Source organism: Aspergillus welwitschiae, assembly GCF_003344945.1.
Source record: "Aspergillus welwitschiae strain CBS 139.54b unplaced genomic scaffold BDQ94scaffold_12, whole genome shotgun sequence".
NCBI lineage: Eukaryota > Fungi > Ascomycota > Eurotiomycetes > Eurotiales > Aspergillaceae > Aspergillus > Aspergillus welwitschiae.
Window position 1 is genome coordinate 436,363 of NW_020798706.1, and position 22,073 is coordinate 458,435.

Here is a 22,073-nt window from a genome sequence, read left to right on the forward strand (position 1 = left end):
TCGCTACATGGTGCTTATATCTTGTTCCTTTTTGCTCGTGTTTCTTACGCTTCATGTTGGTGTTTTTCTCTTATCCATTCCATCTACCACATCGGTAGTCTGTAACGATAAGTTTATCTTAAAAAAAGATGAGTCCATGAGTATTGGTGCATACGAATCCGTAGAAAACCCAACCTCATTTGGAGGGATGGTCTAGATAGGGAGTGTGTATATTGTGGAGCAGTCCAGTCAGTCCCTCCTAAATTGGGGATCGGCGTCGGGGAGATTCTCCGCGCCGTGCTGTTCGGTGACGTCGACGCGATCCTCGTACCTCTTCGGAACAAAACAATTATTGCGACGGTTCTCCTGTCACCGCACCTCTCAATTACCTAACTTTACAGATCCTTCCAGGAACCATGGATCCTGATGATGATGCAGACCCTCGCAGCGGCGTCGTGTCAGAAGTCATGGTAACAATCCTTCTCTTCTCCCATCCAATCATGGCAGAACAGGAACTAACGACTTTCGCAAACACGTAGCACACAATGGCAGAAGCTCTCCGACCGCTCGTGTCAAAACGAGCCCAGAAGATCTATTTAGGGGCCTTCCTCTTCTTCTGTACGGCTATAGCCATGATCGTCACATCGACGGTCGCGTATGGCGTCTTCTACTACAGGTTTATCCCGCAGGCGGGCCTCGAACGAATTGTCCACTTGCAGTTTGGGTGAGTTAGGGTCCTTGTTTAGGGCAGACGCTGAACACTTTATACTGTCGTTTGACTAATATTTCAATGACTGTGACTGACTCTTTCTGTTGCCGATTAGCGAAGGACCTCCCTGGGGAGTCGCAAGCCTAGGATCCGACCTCGTTCCATCCCTGCCATACGATGTCCAGGTGGAGCTCGAATTACCACGAACCCCCTCCAACCTTGCTGCGGGTAATTTCATGCTAGATCTGGCCCTTCTCTCCCGCCCGTCCACATCTGCTGCGTACGATACGAATACTTCGGTTACGACTCTCTCCCACTCGCGCCGCCCTGCTATTCTTACCTATACTTCGCCGTTGGTGGACACCGCTAGTAAGATCTCGTTCATGCCACTTTACGTGCTGGGCTGGCACCACGAAGCGGAGAAGCTGCAAGTGCCGATGATGGAACGAGTGCAGTTCGCTCGTGGTTGGCGCAACATACCAGGAAGCTTGCGCTTGGAGCTCCATAGCTCAGAGATAATGCAAGTTTACAAAGCGAAGGTCACCTTCCGGGCGCGGTTTACGGGCTTACGGTATGTCCTGATTATCCTTTCTCTTCAGTTAATTTCTCGGGTCGATGAAGCTGATTCATGTTAGCTGGGTAATGTATAATTGGAGGCTTACCTCATTCGTTGTCTTCGGTTTCCTGTTCTGGAGCGTCAGCATGGCTTCTACCGGGCTCGCATGGGTAGTGTTTGCATCGCTTCTTAGCAGTCGGGGTGACACATCCGGTCCTGTCGTCAAAAAGGAGGATCGCAGTGCTACACCCATCATCAAGAAAGAAGAGGAGATCGACGAGCCGCTCTTCCATTTACCGATTGCGGAATCCTCAAAGACAGCCGAGAAAAGGAGAGTGACAGGGCCTGAGGAAGCCGAGAAGGAAGAAGATGAGGAAGATAACGGGGGAATTGCAGATGAAGATGAAACTGACGAGGATAATTATCTGTACGAAGAGGACGCAGAAGATGGCCGAGGCGAAGGGCCTTCGGAGGCTTCTGGCACTGGTACAGCCAGGGAAAGTGCTCACGCCCGAGGAGTGCAAAGACGCCGAAGCCATATAATCCAATAGGACCATAGAGAGACATTGTAGCTATTACTTTCGAGATACCCAATATGATACAGTGTTTAGCAGTTTGAATGTGTTGATGAGATTTGTAGATAGAGCGATGGATATAGTTCAGGTAGTAGTTATCGATAACGGGTGGAGAAGGAGAAAGGCGGGGGATTCCGCTGCCGCCCAACTCTGCCTTTGCCTGCCCCTCCGCCATCTCTTCTTCCTCTCCTCACCCCTGCCTCCCTCTCTCTCTCCAGACTCCTCACCCCGGTACAATGCATATCTTAGTAAGTAGACCACTCTCTTCACAGTCTGCTTCTGGAGCAAGGCCAACTCGTTAAAACTCAATCCCCCTCCGAACTCATGCTGATCGCCATCCTCCGCCTAATAGGTTGTCAACGACGACGGCCCGCCGTCCAACCAGTCCTCGCCGTACATTCATTCTTTCGTCCAATCGTTGCAGTCTGCCGGGCACATTGTGTCTGTAGTTCTCCCCCACCAGCAGCGATCATGGATCGGTAAAGCTCACCTGATCGGGGCCGCCGTGAAGCCAACCTACTTCCGTCCGGGTACCCTGCACAAAGACGATGGAACCACACACGAATTCCCTCATGGCATGAATGAGGGCGACGATGACAGCTACTATGGAGATGAATGGATTCTTGTGGATTCTACACCGGCCAGCTGTGTCCAGATCGGCCTGTACCACTACTTTCAAGACCGTGGCCCGATTGACCTCGTGGTGTCCGGTCCGAACTACGGCCGGAACTCCACTGCTCTCTTCGCCCTGTCGAGTGGAACCATTGGCGGTGCTATGGAGGCGGCGGTTTGCGGTAAGCCCGCCATCGCACTGTCATATGCCTTCAGCTCCAGAGACCATGATCCCGTTGTCATCGCGGAGGCATCGCGCCATTCCGTTCGGTTAATCGAGTACCTTCACAAGAACTGGGCTGACGGTGTGGACCTATATACCGTCAATGTCCCGCTGGAGCCTGGTGTGAGTCAGAACAAGGTGCTGTACACCAACATGCTCGATAACCGCTGGTCATCGGGCAGCTGTTTCCGCGCGGTCGACGCCTCGGCCTCAGCCAATTCGCCTGAGAAGCAGGAGCACGATGTGCGACACCAGACTGTGGGCTCGGGAGAGAAGTCGGCACCGGCTGTGGATGGCACGACTCCGTTGAAGCGGTCTCGCATTCAACACAAGCACTTCGAATGGGCACCGAACTTCTCGGACGTGTATAGAAGTGTGGAGGAGGGTGCTCCAGGAAACGACGGCTGGGCTGTCAAGGAGGGAATGACCAGGTTTGTCAAGGCCCCATTAATCTGCTGTCCTGTCCTGCTAATGCATCACAGTGTTACGCCGCTTCGAGCCAATTTCATGCATACACCTGGAATTCAAGGAGAGATTACGCTGTGAGTGGAATGATGCTGAGTCGCGGCGTGGTTGCATATAACATAGAATTTGCGCGTCTGTCAGATATACAAGCTAGTTTATGCATCTCGCGCTCTGCTGTTTGCCCCTTCGACTGCTCTTTTTGCTACTTACTTTATCTCGGTTTGTCTGTGATGGCTGGTATTCTGATAGATTTCATCTCATGTAGACCGGATAATAACACTGAGCCTACATTTTATTCTCTCGTCGACAGCGACGACTCCTATGTCCAGAGTCTGATGGAGCGGGCGCTCCAGCGTCGTCTTGGCAATGGCCAATGTCGTGCCATCTCATCTCTCTCCGACCTCCCCTCTCGCACTACACCTATCTTCCAGTACCGTGAATACGAGCGGCTGGACTTTGAGCACACCATGATGCACACCTCCACCTCTCTCGCCAACGCCTACATCATCCGCAAAGCCCTCATCCGCAAACACTACCTGTCCAACACCGTCATCAACTGGGTCACCAAACATCCCGACAGCGTCCTGGCCAAGCACTTCAAGCCCGGCTTCGACTTCGAGCTCGACTACGCCGAGTTCCTCGACGACGCTCTCCTAGAGGCCTACGAGCTGCGCGAGAGCCTCGCAAAGAACGAAACCCTCCCCGACGAAGAGAAAGAATGGTGGATTCTCAAACCCGGCATGAGCGACCGCGGCCAAGGCATCCGCCTCTTCAACAGCGAAGATGGCCTGCGCGAGATCTTCGAAGAATGGGAAGTGCCCGACTCCGACGATGAAAGCGGCTCCGAGCGTCCTGAACCCGAAGACGACGATGAAGACGACGACAACCACGGTGTCGTAACCTCCCAACTCCGCCATTTCATCGCCCAACCCTACATCGACCCCCCACTCCTCATCCCCTCCTCCCACAACCGCAAATTTCACATCCGCACCTACGTCCTCGCCGTTGGCTCCCTTAAGATCTACGTCTTCAAGGAAATGCTCGCCCTCTTCGCCGCCAAACCCTACTGCCCTCCCTTCGAAGACGAAGACGAAGTCACTGACCTCGCCCGCCACCTCACCAACACCTGTTTCCAGGAAAATGGCCGCGCCAACCCGGACAGCGTCCGCCGCTTCTGGAGCCTCGAGGACTACGTCCCCGGTCTCAGCGATACATGGAAACAGAACGTATTTGATCAGATTTGCGCCGTGTCCGGAGAGATCTTCGAGGCTGCGGCTAGGGGCATGATGGTGCATTTCCAGACTCTGCCGAATGCGTTCGAACTCTTTGGCGTGGACTTTTTGGTCGATAAGAAGGGTAATGCCTGGTTGTTGGAATTGAACGCCTATCCGGATTTCGCCCAGACTGGCGAGGATCTTAAGGAGTTGGTTGTCGGAAAGTTGTTTGAGGAGACAGTCGATGTGGCTGTTAAGCCGTTCTTTGGGTTGCAGGAGGATGGAGAGGATGTGGGTAAGGGGACGGAGATGTTGAAACTGGTTAGGGATGTGGATTTGGGGAGGAAGGCTTGAGTGCTTATCTATTGAAATCACCTTCCTCAGTTTCTGCTTGGTTTTGGGTTATGAGTTGCTAGGTGGGCGTTTCGAATTGGTTGTCTCTCTACTTATGTAAAAGGGGTACCGGCTTATTGGTTATGGTAGATAGATGTAGAGGACTAGAAAAGTTTGGGTTTGCTTCAATAAAATCATAGTACATAAGAACAGATAGTCTTTCTCAATATCCCTATGAAATAATTCAATCAAATGGCCACAATCGCCGATACTCCTCCCTCTCCTCCTCCCTCTCACCCAACTCCTCCACAATCCGATCCCTAACTTCCTCAAGCGCAGCCCTACACTCCTCATACCTCTCATGCTCAATAAGCCCCTTATCCGGCCACAAATCGCCCAGTTGTTCCTTCACCCCAGCGACAAGCTCCGTCCCCGCCACCGCTCCATCGCTAACTAGCTTGATACGTTCGATCTCTGCATCTGAAAAGCTGAACGGGAATGGGAAATCGCCAGAAACGCCAGGCAAGTCTTCCCAGTGGTCCTTTAGATCCACCAGAAGTGATTGAAAGTGCGCCTCGCCGTACTCGAACATCCGATGGGCCAGAAATATCATCCCAAACGCTGGCGTCTTTCTGGACTCAATGACTCGATATAGGGCTGGGCTCTTGGCGCGCGTGAGTTTGCGCCAGCCGATGAATATGTTTTGGGTGGTGTATTCGCGCACAGCTGCGGCTCTTTCCTGGGGGTGTGAGACCCGTGAGGCGAGGTCTGGGTACTAGGTCGGGCCCTCTCGGGCTCAAGGCTATCCCAGTCGAGGAAAGCCGGGTCAGGGATGTGATTAGGAGAGATCTGGGTTGATTGCCTGTCGAACATGGAGATGATAAATTCGGGGTTCTGCGGGTCGATGAAGATGTTGTCGCCGTGGAGGTTGTTGTTCCAGAGGTGGGGAGTGGTGATGGAGGTGTCATTTGGGATCAGGGATTCGAGGACTGGCAGGTAGTGCGATAGAGCTGTGAGCTTGTTTTAGGGGGATGGTTGGTGCTCTAGACACCCTGGTCTAGGGCGTCAGAGACGCTCGAAGTAGATAATACAAGAAAAAAAAACCAGATAATGAAAATCTTGAATATAGTTCTTATTATTTTAATTACTAGATACAAGATAATTATAGATAGAAGAAAACATGTCTGCTGTCTCATCAGGACAAAGATTTATATAAAAAAAGTTCTTCAGAAGAAAAGGAACCCGCAGCAGCCTGCTTCAAAATAATACAATATTATTCTATCATTCTGCCATTGAATATTGTATCTCAGTGGTTCTGGGAGGAGAGGAGAGACTCTATAAACTAGAGCTTCTTATAAGACCATTATTGAAACGTCTTCTCAAACGCCCTCTCAAACGTCTTCTCAAACGTCTTCTCAAATGTGTCCCCAAGCGCCTATGTCAACGTCTATGTGAATGTCTTACGAACAGTAGCCAAGGTGGTTTGAATAATGCACCATTCAGGCCTGAGGTAATTGACTAGCGCATCGCCACGGGTTGAAAGCTATACACCTCGTGAGAGATTAAAATCTCCAGTGATATCTAAGACATGTAAGATTCGTGGACAGCGTGCGTACACGTGGATCTGTGATGGTAAAAGGAGTAGTTAACGCCTTTGGTCCTCGAGGAGCACGTTTATCCAACCTACGCGTGATTCCTTGGCGAACAGTTTCTACAGTGAGCACAGTACAGTATTCACAACACACAGACTAGCATCTAGCGGTCATAGATTCTATTGCACAATGTTGACCGTTGTATCGGCTCCAGTCTTCTTCAAATCACGATCAGTTACCAGAGTTGGGGTTGGATAGTAAGAGTCCTAATCAGCTTAGCTCTTGTTTTCCGAAATAACGGCATAAAGCTTACTAGCTGTGAAGTAAGAAAAGACCAAAAGCCCGAAGGATCTGCTTACAGAAAATGCACCTGGCCCGGCTCCCGCATGCGAATCCCTATGCATACATGAGAGCTGAGAATGGCAAGATGCGACTAGCGTATCTCTTGTGGGCAGTTTGTCGTGTCATCATGTTTTATCTTTGATTGCGGCTCTAATTGCAACCACGATTTTAGTAGTAAGGCAAAATCCAAAAAGTTCATCAAAACATCATTGGCGAATCTATATTTATGAGTCCGTTCAAATGGTAGAAGGATACCTTGCAGCAGATAAGTCGCCTTTTAATTGTATATAAAATCAAGGATGAGCTTACATTAGGCATAGCATGTGCATCTGATCTGGCCTTGAGATCTACTAGATGGTAGGTTCTGGAAACAAGTGGTTCAATAATCACGGTAGCTCTGAATTGAACTAGGGTTCAGGAACTGCGGTAGTATAACAACACAAGTTCCATAACTAACCCCAGTTCGGGAACCGCAGTCCGAGAACTAAAATTACCTGTCGCTCAAACTCACTAAGTAGTACTCTCGCCAGTCGCCCATGCAAATTTGATTAGCTCACTTATTGTTATTATTTGCTCCACTTTGAAGTGTCATTACTCGATTCTCCCTTATATAGACGCTGACCAGGAAACACTCTACTCATAAATACAAGTATTAGGGATGCCGCCAAATGAAATACCATTTGCTCCGATGAATTCCCCATACTCATTACTGACCCTTAGGTGGAATCATACCAAAGTTCTGATCTCCTCCAGCCTCAAAGTAGTGTCCATCTGCAATCCTTTGGGCGCCATTAGCGAAAAGATTATATTGTCGACCATTTTTGCCATGTTGACAAGCAGCGTGAGGTTTGACGGCTGGTGATTTCTTGGTGTGAGATCTCTCGTTTAGATCCGTGTCTCTAATCCACCGACGTAGCTCTCCGCATACAGCCACAAATCCAGGATCTTCGGAATTGACAAACTTTGTCATATCCATATGGTTCCTATGTATGCCAATAGTGATATAACCGGGCAAGATGGCCGAATATTGTGGCACGACCTATTGCTTAGCTGTCAGCAATCAAAGTGGAGCTCTGGCCTCTTTATTAGCTTACTAAGCCAACGCCTAGCACCGGAAGCTCCTCGTAGAAGCAAGTGACCTCAATCGGCGGTGTTTCTGCTGTGCTGTGTGCCTTGATCATCGTGTGAAAGCCCTCCTGGATCCGCGCAAGTACCTCGGAATCGCGCTTGAGAACATCCACGATTTTTGGATTCGTCTGCTTAAGAAGACCGATGGATCGAGAGACAACTTCAGCCAAGTTCGCAAGTCCAGCTCCGTGGTGCGGCGTCCCAAGAAAGATAATACCGCGGGTACAATCGAGGATACTTTGAAGATGTTTCTCCGATCGTTGCCTCGACTGAAACAAGGCCTATCATCATTAGTATCATTTTTGCCAGCGTCTTCCACTAACGTGATGCGATATCGTACATCTTTGCAGACTAGTCCACCCAGACTATGGCAGACAAAAATGACAGGTCGTCCATTCTATTTGTATCAACAACCCGCAACGGTGATAGATTCAAGAGTCAGTTATCTTACCGTGTCGTCGCTATCTCGGTACGATGAAAGAGATGTCAGCAGATTCCAGGCATGATTGCCGATGAAGTTCTCTGAAACTGGGCGTCGCCAATCGACCACAAATGCATCGTAGCCGAATGTGAGAATACGAGCTGTTGGGAGTATGGATGGCAAGAGACTTTTGGGCCAGGGTTCAGTTGCACCTTCGGCAGTCCATGTAGCTTCACGATCACCAGTTAACCCATGAATGAAGACGATGCTGGAAGAACATTAGAGAGGTTTACTAAGCGAATAAGGCACGTACTCAATTGTCCCATCATCTGGGCTACAGAGAGTTTTGATTCCATTGGGGAAGGACTTTCGCTGCTGGAGCTCAGGAGTAGGATTCGGGGCTGAACTCGGTTGTCGTCGTCGCCTCAAAACCCGATTAACCATAGCTTGGTTGAAAAATGGCATTTTAAATTGGCTGAATCTTAGATTTCAGATCATGCGGTCTCCGATACAAGATTGAAATTGTAGCTCAATTCTCCAAGAGATGAGCATGGTGGTAAGCCGGCTAGATTGCATTTATAGAGCCAAGTTGTTCCTTCCAACCTGATGGCATCTGCTATTGAGGGGGTCACTATCGAGACATCGCGCTCCACCTGAGCGCCAGGAGAGTCAATTCTATTTGCATGAATCACACAGTGTGGGGCCTTTCATATCTCAGCACACCTATGAAGAGTAGGTAGTTCATGTCGATTCAGAGAAATACTTTACTCCCAATTTCTGGTGAAGGAGGACAGACTGTACGTATTCAAAGGAGCCGCAGCTCATTACGCCCTCCCACGATAATCGGTTTGCAGAGAATTTTGAATCGAAGTACGGGAGCATGGAGCGAGTTGGGGTGGACAATAGTCGAGTGGCTTTCAGAACTGATTTGGCGCCGCTAGTGACGAAACGTAATTGGTGTCATCCTTGCCCAGCGGTTGCAGGATAGCGTTGACTTGTTTTTGCTTGTGCTCACGTTTGCAGGCATTGAAAACAACTTTAGCCGCCCAGATAAGGGGCTGTGCCGTGGTAGTAGAAATGGAGAAACGCATTCATAATCAGTCGAGAAGCACCCAGCCAGTTAAACGACAGACGCTTGTGACAAGACACCATGGCTGACGCTACGGTACACTTACGCGCCGGAGTTGATGAATTAGTTTACTGGGTTGCAACGTGACCATTTCCTCCGGGTGGGGCCGCACGGACCGTTTATGGTTCTGCCACTACACGCCGTGGGCGCAGGGAAACCATAAATCCAGCACAGCGACCTCTGTTGTATGCTTAGACAAAGATACCCACACTCTCTGGCAGTTTGTATGAATGCCTTCTTTACCGCAGACCGTCTGCCAGTTCTTTACTTAGAACTCTGCGATTTCTTTAACAAAGAATTCCCAATCAGCAAAGTAAAAGGATTCTGCGCGTCAGCAATGTAAGAATTACACCACTCATGATCATCCAAGATTCTCTAATAACCATTCGCCCAGTACTTTGGCCCAGAATGTCAAGTCCTGAGATTGTTCGACAAATTACCGACCTCATTGGGGTCATAGAACAGTTAATGGCGGCATTTGACTCTATCAAAGACCTCTCTAACTTACCGGAAGCCTTTCAGGAAGCCAGTAATTGGCTTCCCATTGTTGAAAGAACCTTGCGAGATGTCAAAGGCTCTGCGGAGAAATTGAAGTCTGCTGAAGATGTCCGGGCATTGAAGACCGCCCTGTATAGTTGCGACAAGAAAGCCGACAATCTACTGGACATTATTGAACAACTTGGTGAAAAGTCAAAGGGCGAATACCATTCGTCAGTGTACCAAGGTATAGTTATGAGGCAAGGAAAGCAGCGTGTGGAGACCTTGATGGACGGCATCCTGGAGAGCCTAGGAGCATTGGTGACACACAAGGCATTTCTGGGTGAAATGCACAATCAGATCAGCCTTCTGGCGAAGGGTCGCGAAGATCTGGCGGGAGTTTGTCCTTCGCTGGCAGATTCGGATCTAGCTGACCTGCCTGGGGCTGCCAACCAGTACGGCGAGAACAGCCGCCAGTACAACTTATTCGGTGAAGGTACACAGAGAATCGCAGATGGCCACTATTTCGAGGCCAAGGGGAACCAAAACTTTGGTATATTACCACCCAAGGAGGCTGTGGAGAGCATTTAGCGGTTATACTAGGCCGGCATTGATGTTTGCTGAGTGACCTTCTACGATGAGAAAGTTCTCTCGGTTAATGAAACTTATTAAATCTGAGTTCTTTTGGATGGACCAATGCTAAATAGCACAATATACCCCGCTGAGGGTTAGCTAAGTTAGGAGGCGCGAGTTATCCTCTGATAAAAAACGTTGATCCATACAGCGTCCATCAAATCCTACTTCAGAGTGGGGAAAGGACTAGTAGTGGGCCAATCACGTATATACAGTGTGGCGCAAGGATCTGAGGGTTCATTCAGCCGTCATAAAGCTGCATGAACTAAGCTTCGATTTTCCAATCTGTAAGATCGGACTGTATGCCTGATTCGGTGTCGCGTAGACTATCAAGTGAGTGCTGAAATCGGATTTCGGGAAATCTTATCCAGCTTGGTCTTTCCAATGGGCCAAGAACCCATGGTTCAGCAGAGTTACCCCTGCTACCCGACGGCTTATTGGATGCTAGCAGCTCTCCACCACCACGAAGCCGCTCGAGAATCTGCGGCAATGCCAGTTGAACAGTGAAAGCCAATTCGATCATAATTGAAGCCCTTGTGGTGTTTCAGTCAATACACACTGTAAATATTCCAGATGACTATAGACGTAAAGTAAATGGCAACGTACCCCCGGATCCCCCGACACCGCAACCCACTGTCTTTGATGTTGACAAGCTACATTCTCACTATAGCTGATGGAAATCAGCCTACTTTCCATCCTATTATACCAGGCCATCTGATACGTCATTGGGCATAGCACTGTTTGAAAAAGGATTGCACGGTATTAGTGTCTTCAACAGGGCGACCGTCAACACAGACCAACTAGACCTGACATGTATCATATTAGCCCGTATCAACGAACCCTTAATATCATCCAGATCATGACTGGGTACGCCAAAAAGAGACCGGTCACAAAGTCCGATCTCAAGTTGGCAGGCCGATCCGAAGTGAATCACCACCAGGTGAGAGGTGAGAGGATGGTATCTGCAAAGAATTAATAGCCAGTTACCAAAATGCACGTGACTGGTCCGGGTACTGGCACCTGCTAGTGTGACAATTATTCAGCCTAGCAACTAACTAGTTACCCCATCTTCTTTCCCCAATCGTTCGCCTGACGTAAACTGTATGTCCGCCGATGGCATAAAACGCAGACTCCACCTATCCAAAGGGATATACACGTTCAGTTCGACCGGATCCTGTCCATTCGGACATTGCATAAGAATCACCCAAGGTCCTATCACTAAATTGCGCTTTCGGCGAGCGATGGTGGTACCGTTCGAAGTAAGTCCCTTCCCGGAGTGATAACAAACGCTGATTGATTAGTTACATGGGCGCTCTCCTCTTCAGCTCCGCCACTTTCATCCTTCCAGCCATCTACGGCACGCTTGTCAAGATCTGGATCGCGAATATTGATGCCTCTCTCGTCGTCACGATTGATGTCTACACGCATATCGGCACTGTTGCAGAAGTCATCAATGAAGGCCTGCCGCGCGCAGTATGGTCTACAATTGCCGACAAGGGAGCACGATCCCTTGGGGCTCGCTTAAGACTTGCACACTCACTATTGGTGTTCCAAACTTTAATGGGGGTATTACTGAGCATCATGTTCGTGTGTGTTGCTCGAGAGTTTTTATCTAAATTCGTTCCACATGACGTCGCAGAAGCAAGTATAACGTACGTCCATATCAGCTCCTTTTCTGCTCTGAGTTCTGCGGTTGAGGTGGCCGCTTCCAGCGCGACGCGCACTCTGGGTAAACCAGACGTTCCACTTGTGATCAACACTGTTAAAGTAGCGGTGAACATTCTCCTTGACCTTCTACTAACCTCTAAGTTCCATGCCGGTGGATGGCAGCCGACAGTCATCATGCAAGCTGGAATTTGATGTGAAGCCCTGAATTCCGCACAAGCCTCGGGCGATTGGCTCCGTAGTTTGCGTCCAATGAGCAGGTGCTTAGGGCGCGGGTCAGTCTTATTGATGAAGCGCTCTCTGCTTTTTATCCAAGAAAACTAAGAGCGACGTATAGCCATGCATAGCCGATAGAGATCGAGGAACAGCACTGTATCGTTCAATTAGCGGGAGCTTGTGATCAGTCTGAGCAAGCAAAACCTTCCAGTCCGTTCTCTTCCGGACTCCGGAAACACGTTCATTTGACAACCTAGTCCTGTGGCTGTTGACCATGATATCGAGCTTCAGTACCTGTGGCAGTGGCGACGACTCCTCTCGTTCATGGTGTCTGATGGGTGACTTGGCCTCTGTAACCGCCATGGCCTTACACCGAGGCTTCGACAATGCAGGGTCTCGCAAACTTTTCCTCTCTCTCTTCTGCAAGCCCATTCTCACAAGATCAAGGTAAAAAAGCAGATCATACATTCACATATCAAATATATTGTAAACAATTAAGCCAAAGTTAATTCGAGTGACCACGCATACGGATACAACTTAAGCCTGAATAAAACTAGCGTCCATGCACAGCAACAAAAATGAGGTAATGCTGTTTCAGTCAGTTTCATCAAGTTCGAGAAATTCTCTTTTTGCATTCTCAGGGAATGAATACAGGCCATACTACTCCTGGTGAGCTGCGACGCGGACAAGAGATTCAAATAAATTTATGGGCGCAATAGCCTTTACAAATACTTTTCAGGAAGTACAACTCTCTACCCCAATTTCATCATCAATAACTTCCCATTGAAGGCGTACATTTGCAGAACCTGATGGTTCTGCAACCAGCATTTGGTTTATAATGCCGGTGAGTTATAAGTAATCAAGCTACAGATTTTCAACTAGACGTAGAATATTATGGATGGCACTCAAGTCCTCAGAAGAACGAATCTAACCAGTAAATATGCCTAAGAATTTCCCTTATATACAGGATTAATTGAGCAGACGAACAAAGAGCTGCCATCTTTTTACAAGGAGAAAGATAAATACAGACTTATCTCTCCCAGATTCCAATATCAATTGGCTATCAAGAAATACACATAAAACTTTAGAGAAGACCCACAATTTCTTCTCTTTAATACGTTCTTCTTCACCGGTAAAGGTCCATTTACTTTTTATATTATTCCAAGAAGACTTCTGAACTTCCAGGCTCTCTGCAACTTCATGAGAGGCTTCAAGATCAAAAAGATGTCTTGGGTTGCCTTTCAGAAGTCTGAAAGTCCATGTTTCCAATTGCTTAATATAAGATTAATAATAGGTCTCCTAGTTCATCATTACATCTAAAGAAGAGTTGCCGATGTTCTTGGATATCTCCTACAGTAACTATTGGACCCTTTAATACAGTAATATAGGACTTTGTCAATGCCGGCTTCCCGCATTTTAAATAGGCTTTTCCAGAAGACACGGTATGACTTCTGGTTCTCTGCGCCCAAGGCATATCCAGCATCTTCCATACTTCTTAGTTGCGACCTTTTCTGCCATAGTAAATCTGTCCGCAGGCTCTTTCGCGGTTGGTAACTTTGTGTGATCGATCAACGCAGCGCCCTTAAATATAATATTCTATAAATGGTTTTATTACATCAGTTATAAAGATCTTTGTCTATGGCCAAAGCGTTGTCCCTGCGAATAATTTAAATTGCCTTCTTATAGTCACTTTCGTAATGTTATCAACATATTTGTGGATCTGGTCAGGCTTCGTTGTTGTCGGAACATCAGTTATTCAAAACCCGTATGTGTGATTGACCCTCGCGCACTCATATAAAATTGATAACAGAGCCTTGACTGTATACGCGGAGTCTGCGTGATAGGATGAGATATTATTGCTGGTGGAATTTTGAATGATGGGTATTTTCGGCTGGTTATTGTCAGTCTAAGATAAACGTAGTTAATACTGAATTGGGCTGAAATAAATTTGGTGGGTGGCAGGCGGTGCAAACCTGTTGAGTGTTATTCTGGTGACTTGACTTGTTGGAGTTCTGACTTGGTCGGTCGGAAGGAGATTTGTTGCTAAGATACCCTGAAAGCTTTGGATTTGGCTGCTTTTTCTGTTTGCTTGGTTCTGCGCCTGCTAAATTTTAGTAGATCCTTTTTTGAGCGTTTAGAATTTGTTAGGAACCACGCTCCTTGCGTAGTGATGCTGGAGGATTGTAAAGCTGAGCTGGTCTTTGGTAATGTAGACTCTTTGGTATTACTGTTGCGGATTGCCAGATGACCCTGGAGGACTAGAGTACAGTCAAAGCACGATTGATTTGCAAAGCAGAGGATCTCATGTATCATCATTATTATTGACCTTGGAAGTCAAAGAATTTAATGTATTCTTTGTTAGGATCGATACTCGAAGACGCGAAGGCATCTGAAAAGCCTGGGCTAACTAATCTCGAACAGTTTCGTCCATGATACTCAGAGATTGCAATGCATGCGACCCAAGATTCTGATGTAGTGGGCGACTTCTCCTGGTGGTGATGGCTGTATGTCTTTGGCGTAGAACAAGCTGCCATGATGCGTGAATGACACACTTAGCCACTTCTTCTGCAGACATATCATGGCAAGAAGCACTTGTAGCTTCTGAGCCAATTTCAGTGTCTCCCATACCTGAGAAAGGGAACGCCGGCAGCTTTCATGATGAACTCAGCTCCAACTGGGTGTTATTTTGCATGCGAGTTCCATGAGTAGATACGAGGCGCTGGTGTTCCGAGCACGTTTCTGGCCTCCCAGGATCAAGTTGCGTTAGCTGGACCCGGCATTGATAGATGTGGTAGGATATACGAAGTTCATGGTAGCGACCTCGCTGGCTGTAGTTAGGCGTGGGATTCCAGAATTCGGATTAGGAACCTTTGCAACGACTTCGCGGCCATTGTCCATCGACATGAGAAAGGCCTTATTGAACATGCCGTCGGGATACTTCTGTATAGAGGTGCAGTGAGTGGCCCCCATCCATTCTGCTGCGATACGGGCGAGTCGTTCATGTCGAATTTGATCTCGCGCATGCGGAGGTTCTCGGCTTCGTCGACGAGAAAGCGGCCACGCGTGATTTTGAAGAATACATCGTGGGTGTTCCAGTCTGGTGAGGTGATGATCAGTGTGCGTTGAGATGTGCTGGGGGGATTGTCTACCTGTGTGAGAGGAGGTGCTGCTGGCGGGACTGGCATTGTAGTAGAGCGTTGTTGCTTTTGAGATTGAGCGGTATGGCTGTTCTAGGGTTGCTTTGATATAGTGTTGAATGTGACGGCCAAGAGGCGCGGATGAAGGTCGGTTCATCGTTCATGGGATGGTTTGGATGATGTCTCCCTGCCTGTAAACAAAAGTACGTCAAGTTAAGCATGTGATCATCAGGTTGACCAGAATCAATGGCTCAATAGTGGCAAGACCAAATGAGAAATGGCTGCCTCTATGCAGATTAAGGATGCTGCAGCAGCAATTGTAGATGAAAAGTAGGTAAGAGGTTGACAGGGATATGCGGTCATATTCCGTTGACGTCCCGTCTACAGCCAATGCACGATCGTTGCACTATATAAACCAAAACAGAAAAACTATCCAAACCTCTGCTTAGCCAACGTCTTCAACCATCCAATCGTTTCCTCTTCCTTCTGTCTATATTGTTGCAGTCTCTCCTCACGCTCCGCCGCCCTTGCCCGGAGCAATTCCTCCTTGCGAATCTCCCGCTCATTCTTCTTCCGCTGCTCCCTCTCCCTCGCCTTCTTCAGCGAATCCAAATCATTCTCTCCAGACCCCATCAACTCCTCCTCCGGCGCTGCCTCCGGAGATCCCCCACGCTTCGCCTCCGCAAAGGCGCGATTACTCGCCGCGGCCTCCTGTCGCTTCTCCATGCGCCGTTCATGAGTCCCCGGTTCCGCGCGCGGCGCTACCTCCTCCTGCAAGTATTTGATTTCGGACTTATGTGAGCGCAGTTCGCTGCGATATTGGGCGCGCGAGTCTTGACGCGCTGCGATTGCGTCTTCTGCTGCTAGTTCTGCTTGTTGTTAGCAAGCCTGTATCAAGTAGACCTTTTTACCACCACCTGGCAAACAAAAGAGCCCCATTAAAGATGAGTCGAGACATACCCTTCCGCAACTCCAAATCCTGCATAGTAGGTATCGTAGGTCCCGAAGACGGACCTCCACCACGCCCAGATGTAGAGGGAAGCACCGGACCGTATTCATCGTCGTCCTCGTCGTCTTCCCCTTCGACATCCCTATCCCGAGTCTCATCCCTACGCTCATCCTGTTGCGATTCGCCCCGATAACCAGTATTTGTACTCGTCTGTGCCTGCATTTGCGCAAGGTTCGTCCTCGCCTTTTCCAACGTAGCAGGGTCATACCACCCCTCTGCTAACTCTCCGCGGTTCCTGTACCCATGTCAATTCCATCTATCGTAACATCCCTTCCAACAGTATGTAGCTAGTACATATACTCACCACTTCCTCATAAAGCTCTTCCACCTCCCTTTCACCTCATCCTCCGCCAAATCATCCATAATAATCCCCTTCTGGATGTCCAGGTACATGTCGAACATAGGGGCATAGTGCTCCAGGTCATATTTGGTGAGTTCGCGCGAGTTGAAAGGAAGGACTATAGGGGCTGCTGGTGCGGGTTCTGGTTGATCTTTTGAGCGGGATGTATGGCGATCGCGGCGGTGGCGATCGCGATCATGGTCGCGGTGGCGGTCGTGTCGGTGATGGTGATGGCGATGGTGGTGGTGATGTCTGCTGCTGCGATGTTTGTCGGATCTGGAGGTAGGATCGCGATTGGGAGAGCGCGAGCGCGTGCGTGAGCGGGTGTGGGAGTGGGTGCGATCTCGATGAGAGCGTGAGTGGGAGTAGGAGTCGCGGGTAGACATGATTCTTTCTGGGTGGGGGTCGTCCATGATAATTGAGGGTGTCTAAAGGTGCAATATGCTGGTGAGACTTGAGAAAGTGAATGGGACTGACGTCGAAATGCCAAGCTTTTGAGTGCGGCGGATGGGCGTCAATCATGGAATGTCTATCGATTGATAAGAGCGGGCCTGCCCTGTGGGTTCATTGTGCTCTGAAATCGAAAGGACTTGGCCCATATTACTTTTAATAAGAGACTTTCTTTGTCTGTGAACAATCGGGAACCTATTGGTGGTCTTTATTGCGACATGGTACTTTCACGTGCTACATATTGTACATCCTCCGCACCATTCAGAAACGCCTAGACATCTCATGCGTAAAGTTCGTTCGATAACCTCCATCTAATTACATGGCTTGGGACAGTGCACATCACTGGGAGAAGTATATCTGGTATGCGTTCAGCTGGCCGGGGCGCTCGACTCAGGAGCCGCGCCAGTTGTGTTGTCCGGGGTGCTGGTGGAAGGGGTCGAGGGAGAAGCGGTCTTGGAGCGGTTGGCAGCAGCCATCTGCCAGGCTGGGATGGAAGCAGAGCGGCCCAGCTGCGATAGAGGGCTGTTGCTCATCGAGGGGGTGCTGGGGCTCGGGGTTGGCTGTGCCGATTGGGAGGGCTGCTCAGTTGATGCTGGCGCGGCGGGCGTACCATTGACCGGGGCCGCCGCGGCGGGAGTTGTTTCCTCCGCAGGCCGAGAAGCAGTTGGGATGTTCATACCGCTGAACCGTCCAGGGGCAGGAGAGGTGGCGTTGTTGCCGCTGCCACCAAGTCTATTGCCCAGCAAGACCTTCAGGCTCTTCAATTCAGCTCCAAGCTCCTTCAACCGTGTCTCGTTGCCTTCCCGAGCACCTTCCAGCGCCTTGGGGATGGCATCCTTCAGCGACTTGACTTCGTCGCTGATACGACGGGTCTCGTCGTCCCTCCGTCGCGAGGCGTTCTTCATGTCAGAAACGAGGTTCTCTACCTCGCGAAGGGCGGTATCTAGCCGTTCTGTGCGCGTCTCCTCCGCCGACTTCAGTGCGGCTGTATCTGTGGACAGCTGTTCGATCAGGGCAAATGCGCGATTGAATTGCTCATCAATGTGTTCTTTGTCTTGTTCTAGCTGGGGTGGAGTGGGAGGTGCGATTAAGGGCGAAATGTAGCGCTTAAAGCATGTCAGCATGTTTTCACTTGATTGAGCAGAGTGCGTATTGAGACACCGACCTTGGTGATCGTGTAGAGTCCGTAACCTACTCCTCCCATCACCGTAGCCATAATGAACCAGTCACGCCAGTCCCGCTTCGGAGGCCTTGCGAAGCAAAATTAGTCGAATACAGTATAAAATGGGCAAGAATCGAGACTCACTCTGGCGGAGCCTGCCATTGACCATAGGGAGGATATCCATAGCCTGCAGCAGGTGGAGGAGGAGGTCGGTAGACAGCTTGTTGAGGGGCTGATTGGTAACCAGATGATGCGGTTACAGCGGCAGCTGCTGTGGACGGATCTTCACCTGCTCGGGCAAGCGCAACATCGATCTCTTCTTTAGTCAGGTTCTTTGACTGGAGGAATGCGACTCGCTTCTCAATTGGCGAGGCGGCGACAGACGGATCTTGGAGGACTGCAGAAGTATTAGACGAGTACAGAATCAACACGGTAATGGATGTGTTGAGCACATACAGGTGACCTAAACGATCGAGCGTGAGGATCAGCTCCGATTCCGGTAACAGAATATCAGTCACAGATAAAGGCAACACTTACAGCAGAGGAGATAAGCTCCTCGCGAACCATGATGGGCAACTTTCCCAGGAGCGATAGCTCTAACTGGGTGGAATCAGGGTTATTCTTAGCGAGGAGGAGCGTTGGGGGAGGAATCTAAGGAAAAGGGACAATGAGGAGAAGGGGAGAGAGAGACACAAGATGAGGAGGCGATGGAGCGGCACTTCCCAAATCAGATGGACCTCGGAAGTAGCGCTGGTAATTTACGTGGTTCTGGTTTCGTACCGCGGCGGAGATTCCCGTGACTTCCCCAGAGTCTCGTGATAGCGCGTGCCCCAATCCGGCAAGTCGTTCCCTCGATATCACCGCCTACTGTGTTGGGACAAGAGAAAGTGGCATGTCTTGTTTACTTTGATTATTATGATTATTGCTGGCCCGCTCGGTTGCTACTGCCATCCACAACTCTCCCACCTCCTATTGCGCCTCCATCGCCAACTTGGTGTCGCGCCTCTTCTGGATATATCGATTTTGGTACAGATCGCATGCCCGTTGCAATTTAACCGTTTTTCAAGAGTTTGCGCTCGCTAGGGTTGAGATTGACCGCCGCAGTCGCGGCTTTTTCCGTCATCATGTCGCAGGATACAGGATTGTTCAGCATCAGGCGCACCCGCGAGGTATGTGCCTTGCTTCCTTCTGGCCTGCCCCTCTTCTATAATACTAATCTAGCTGTCTCAGTCTATGGCGATGGGTAGCCAAAATTACTCCGCTCTTCCGCAACCCTCCTCGGCTTTGAAGCGCACCAGCTCCATTGGGTACCAGAATCCTCCTTTCACCTCTCAGCACACGCGTATGTCGCTTCTCAACTCCGCCAGTCGCCCCCAACAGCCCAACTTTCAGCGTTCTTCTTCTGGTGGAGGCTTTGGTGCCGATGCCGGTCTCTCATCAGTCAGACGCTCCGTCTCCAGTAATATGTTCCACGGTCCTAGTGTCGGGCGCCCAAGCTTTGCTCCCGGCCCGATGTCGTCGCAAAGCACAGCAGGGTCGCAAGGATTGCAACGGAGGAGTAGTGTCTTTTCACGACCATCTGTGGGTGGCGCCATGGGTCATCACTCGTTCTTCACTCAAGTCCCGTCAGTTGCTGGTGTCCCCAGGGACCCACGGCCACTCAGGGACAGGTCTTTCCAAGCTCGCATTGGACAAGAACTCTTGGAATATTTGACGCATAACAACTTTGAGCTTGAGATGAAGCATTCACTGGGGCAGAACACCTTACGGTCTCCCACTCAAAAAGATTTCAACTACATCTTCCAGTGGCTGTATCATCGCATTGATCCTGGGTACAAGTTTCAGAAGAGCATGGATGCGGAGGTACCACCTATTCTCAAGCAACTACGTTATCCCTACGAAAAGGGTATCACGAAGTCGCAGATTGCGGCTGTGGGAGGCCAGAACTGGCCGACATTCCTCGGTATGCTGCATTGGTTGATGCAACTGGCCCAGATGATGGATCGATATTTGCTCGGGGAATACGATGAAGCTTGCGCAGAGATGGGAGTCGATGTATCCGGCGACCGGATTATCTTCCGTTTCCTTACAAGTGCCTACCATGACTGGCTGCAAGGCGGGGAAGATGAGGATGACGCAACAGCAGAGAAGAGACTAGTACCTCACGTCGAAATGATGGCCCAAGAGTTTGAAAGAGGAAATGAGAAATATGTTCAAGAGATGGAGTCTTTGGAAGCCGAAAACCGAGCGCTACGTGACCAGATAGAAGAGATGGAGAAGAACGCTCCGGACATGGCCAAGCTGGACAAGCACTTCAGGATTTTGGAGGACGACAAGAGGAAGTTTGAGGACTACAACCAGAATGTCCAGGGCAAGATCGAGAAATATGAGACCCGCATCAAATTCCTGGATGACGAGCTTAAGAAGACGGAGGATGACCTGCAAGCCGCCGAAGAGGAGCGGGCTGGGCTTCAGGCCAGTGTTGACCAACAAGGCTTGACAATCCAGGATATTGACCGTATGAACACGGAACGTGAACGCCTGCAGAGAAATCTTGACGATACGGTCAATAGGTTAGAAGAAACGCACGCGCGGGTCATGGCAAAGGAGGCCGAGGCTAGTAGGAAACTCGAAGATTTGGAGGAGATCGTCAAGGTCTACAACACGCTCGGATACCAGAATAGCTTGATTCCTTCGTCAGCTGTCAATGCCAAGGGCGACGATTACGAACTTAGTCTCAACGTCAACGAGAGCAATTTCTCCGCCTCTCAGGTCGGTGGTCTAGCGAACCGAATCTCTACCGATGGAGATCGACTATTGGCGGACCCGTTCACTGGCTATCACCCAGCACACTTGCTCAACCTCGATCTCCGCGGCATCGTGCGCAGCAATCTACAGGCTCTCCGGAAGGAGATCAACGAGCGCCGGAAGCGTGCCATTGATGATGACTTGGAACGACGCAATCTCCTGGACAACATCAAGGAAGCAATGGACGAGAAGCGAAGCGAGGTTGAGGCTTTGGAGCATAAGGCACGTGCCGCTGAAGAGGAATTCGAGCGGCTCAAGGAGGTCACCACAACGCAGAAGCTCGCTTCGGATGCACAGATTGAAAAGATGGAGAAGGAGCTGGCCAAGATGCGAGCCACGTTGGGCGAAAGCGTCCAACTGATGGAGCAGCGCGAGATGAATACTAACATTGAGTATGAGCAATTGACCCTCCGCGCAAATGCGTTGCGTGAGGAGCTACACACAAATGTGGAGAGCATGCTGAACGATGTCATCCGCTTCAAGGTCCATATTCAAAAAGGTCTGGAAGACTACGAGAGCTTTGTTGTCGACGAGGTCGAGCAGGAATTGGGTGGTGACATGCAGTTTGCAGATGAGGACATTGAAATGGGAGTTGAAGAGGAAGAGGAGGAGCTTTGATTGATATTTCCGTGAATTCTGCGCCACGATGACGGTTCGAGTATTATGATTGATGATTGCGGGAAGGAGTTTGGTTCGAAAAATCCGAGAAATTAGGCGTGTTTCATACTATCTTGCCGGAATCTCACCGGCCAGAGAAAGGACGCATGTCTATATGCACTGGAGTCGCAGTGTCATAAACATTTGTTCATTCTGCTGGTATCGTTGTCTACTACTGGGGCGCTATTGGGAGCTTGGTGGTTGGACTTGTGAGTTATGGGTATTTTGGCTTGTTCGGTCG

General features: G+C 49.6%; 9 protein-coding genes across 9 annotated transcripts; 5 read left to right on the plus strand and 4 right to left on the minus strand.

Moving 5' to 3' along the window:
• The first annotated feature begins 334 nt into the window (after nucleotides 1-334).
• BDQ94DRAFT_20022 (seipin) lies at nucleotides 335-1,858 on the plus strand. Its single transcript, XM_026775210.1, has 4 exons — nucleotides 335-449; nucleotides 519-703; nucleotides 804-1,259; nucleotides 1,324-1,858. The coding sequence occupies exons 1-4, from the start codon at nucleotides 396-398 to the stop codon at nucleotides 1,793-1,795; spliced, it is 1,167 nt and encodes a 388-aa protein (XP_026627511.1). The 5' UTR covers nucleotides 335-395; the 3' UTR covers nucleotides 1,796-1,858.
• A 197-nt stretch (nucleotides 1,859-2,055) lies between these two features.
• On the plus strand, nucleotides 2,056-4,687 carry BDQ94DRAFT_158899 (putative acid phosphatase; the record flags this gene model as incomplete). The annotated part of the gene is made up of 4 exons (XM_026769009.1): nucleotides 2,056-2,067; nucleotides 2,172-3,085; nucleotides 3,137-3,196; nucleotides 3,274-4,687. 4 exons carry the CDS (start codon nucleotides 2,056-2,058, stop codon nucleotides 4,685-4,687), a joined length of 2,400 nt encoding a protein of 799 aa, XP_026627512.1.
• A 223-nt stretch (nucleotides 4,688-4,910) lies between these two features.
• Nucleotides 4,911-8,614, minus strand: BDQ94DRAFT_158900 (esterase/lipase family protein; the record flags this gene model as incomplete). Its single annotated transcript, XM_026769010.1, has 7 exons — nucleotides 4,911-5,398; nucleotides 5,443-5,676; nucleotides 7,315-7,639; nucleotides 7,695-8,009; nucleotides 8,069-8,125; nucleotides 8,180-8,417; nucleotides 8,463-8,614. 7 exons carry the CDS (start codon nucleotides 8,612-8,614, stop codon nucleotides 4,911-4,913), a joined length of 1,809 nt encoding a protein of 602 aa, XP_026627513.1.
• Nucleotides 8,615-9,426: 812 nt separating this feature from the next.
• On the plus strand, nucleotides 9,427-10,559 carry BDQ94DRAFT_20033 (uncharacterized protein). Its single transcript, XM_026775211.1, has 2 exons — nucleotides 9,427-9,617; nucleotides 9,673-10,559. Exon 2 carries the CDS (start codon nucleotides 9,687-9,689, stop codon nucleotides 10,344-10,346), a length of 660 nt encoding a protein of 219 aa, XP_026627514.1. The 5' UTR covers nucleotides 9,427-9,617; nucleotides 9,673-9,686; the 3' UTR covers nucleotides 10,347-10,559.
• Nucleotides 10,560-11,471: 912 nt separating this feature from the next.
• BDQ94DRAFT_141585 (uncharacterized protein) lies at nucleotides 11,472-12,696 on the plus strand. The gene is made up of 2 exons (XM_026765858.1): nucleotides 11,472-12,328; nucleotides 12,391-12,696. Exon 1 carries the CDS (start codon nucleotides 11,694-11,696, stop codon nucleotides 12,246-12,248), a length of 555 nt encoding a protein of 184 aa, XP_026627515.1. The 5' UTR covers nucleotides 11,472-11,693; the 3' UTR covers nucleotides 12,249-12,328; nucleotides 12,391-12,696.
• Nucleotides 12,697-15,032: 2,336 nt separating this feature from the next.
• BDQ94DRAFT_158901 (uncharacterized protein) lies at nucleotides 15,033-15,627 on the minus strand (the record flags this gene model as incomplete). The annotated part of the gene is made up of 2 exons (XM_026769011.1): nucleotides 15,033-15,366; nucleotides 15,419-15,627. The coding sequence occupies 2 exons, from the start codon at nucleotides 15,625-15,627 to the stop codon at nucleotides 15,033-15,035; spliced, it is 543 nt and encodes a 180-aa protein (XP_026627516.1).
• A 111-nt stretch (nucleotides 15,628-15,738) lies between these two features.
• On the minus strand, nucleotides 15,739-17,356 carry BDQ94DRAFT_141588 (uncharacterized protein). Its single transcript, XM_026765859.1, has 3 exons — nucleotides 16,720-17,356; nucleotides 16,367-16,650; nucleotides 15,739-16,275 (listed from the first exon to the last, which is right to left on the minus strand). Exons 1-3 carry the CDS (start codon nucleotides 17,166-17,168, stop codon nucleotides 15,836-15,838), a joined length of 1,173 nt encoding a protein of 390 aa, XP_026627517.1. The 5' UTR covers nucleotides 17,169-17,356; the 3' UTR covers nucleotides 15,739-15,835.
• A 44-nt stretch (nucleotides 17,357-17,400) lies between these two features.
• Nucleotides 17,401-19,063, minus strand: pex14 (putative peroxisomal membrane anchor protein (Pex14)). The gene is made up of 5 exons (XM_026765860.1): nucleotides 18,905-19,063; nucleotides 18,824-18,830; nucleotides 18,512-18,764; nucleotides 18,371-18,455; nucleotides 17,401-18,311 (listed from the first exon to the last, which is right to left on the minus strand). Exons 1-5 carry the CDS (start codon nucleotides 18,932-18,934, stop codon nucleotides 17,574-17,576), a joined length of 1,113 nt encoding a protein of 370 aa, XP_026627518.1. The 5' UTR covers nucleotides 18,935-19,063; the 3' UTR covers nucleotides 17,401-17,573.
• Nucleotides 19,064-19,491: 428 nt separating this feature from the next.
• Nucleotides 19,492-21,793, plus strand: BDQ94DRAFT_158902 (kinetochore-associated Ndc80 complex subunit NDC80; the record flags this gene model as incomplete). Its single annotated transcript, XM_026769012.1, has 2 exons — nucleotides 19,492-19,536; nucleotides 19,598-21,793. The coding sequence occupies 2 exons, from the start codon at nucleotides 19,492-19,494 to the stop codon at nucleotides 21,791-21,793; spliced, it is 2,241 nt and encodes a 746-aa protein (XP_026627519.1).
• Nucleotides 21,794-22,073: the final 280 nt, after the last annotated feature.

Coding starts and splice junctions, on each gene's coding strand:
- BDQ94DRAFT_20022 (XM_026775210.1), top strand. CDS start 396: ATGGATCCTGATGATGATGCAGACCCTCGCAGCGGCGTCGTGTCAGAA. Junction 450..518: donor GCGTCGTGTCAGAAGTCATG/GTAACAATCCTT, acceptor GCAAACACGTAG/CACACAATGGCAGAAGCTCT. Junction 1,260..1,323: donor GCGCGGTTTACGGGCTTACG/GTATGTCCTGAT, acceptor GATTCATGTTAG/CTGGGTAATGTATAATTGGA.
- BDQ94DRAFT_20033 (XM_026775211.1), top strand. CDS start 9,687: ATGTCAAGTCCTGAGATTGTTCGACAAATTACCGACCTCATTGGGGTC.
- BDQ94DRAFT_141585 (XM_026765858.1), top strand. CDS start 11,694: ATGGGCGCTCTCCTCTTCAGCTCCGCCACTTTCATCCTTCCAGCCATC.
- BDQ94DRAFT_141588 (XM_026765859.1), bottom strand. CDS start 17,168: ATGGACGACCCCCACCCAGAAAGAATCATGTCTACCCGCGACTCCTAC. Junction 16,651..16,719: donor AAGAGCTTTATGAGGAAGTG/GTGAGTATATGT, acceptor ACATGGGTACAG/GAACCGCGGAGAGTTAGCAG. Junction 16,276..16,366: donor GGATTTGGAGTTGCGGAAGG/GTATGTCTCGAC, acceptor AACAACAAGCAG/AACTAGCAGCAGAAGACGCA.
- pex14 (XM_026765860.1), bottom strand. CDS start 18,934: ATGGTTCGCGAGGAGCTTATCTCCTCTGCT. Junction 18,456..18,511: donor CAATGGCAGGCTCCGCCAGA/GTGAGTCTCGAT, acceptor TTGCTTCGCAAG/GCCTCCGAAGCGGGACTGGC. Junction 18,312..18,370: donor GACTCTACACGATCACCAAG/GTCGGTGTCTCA, acceptor ACATGCTTTAAG/CGCTACATTTCGCCCTTAAT.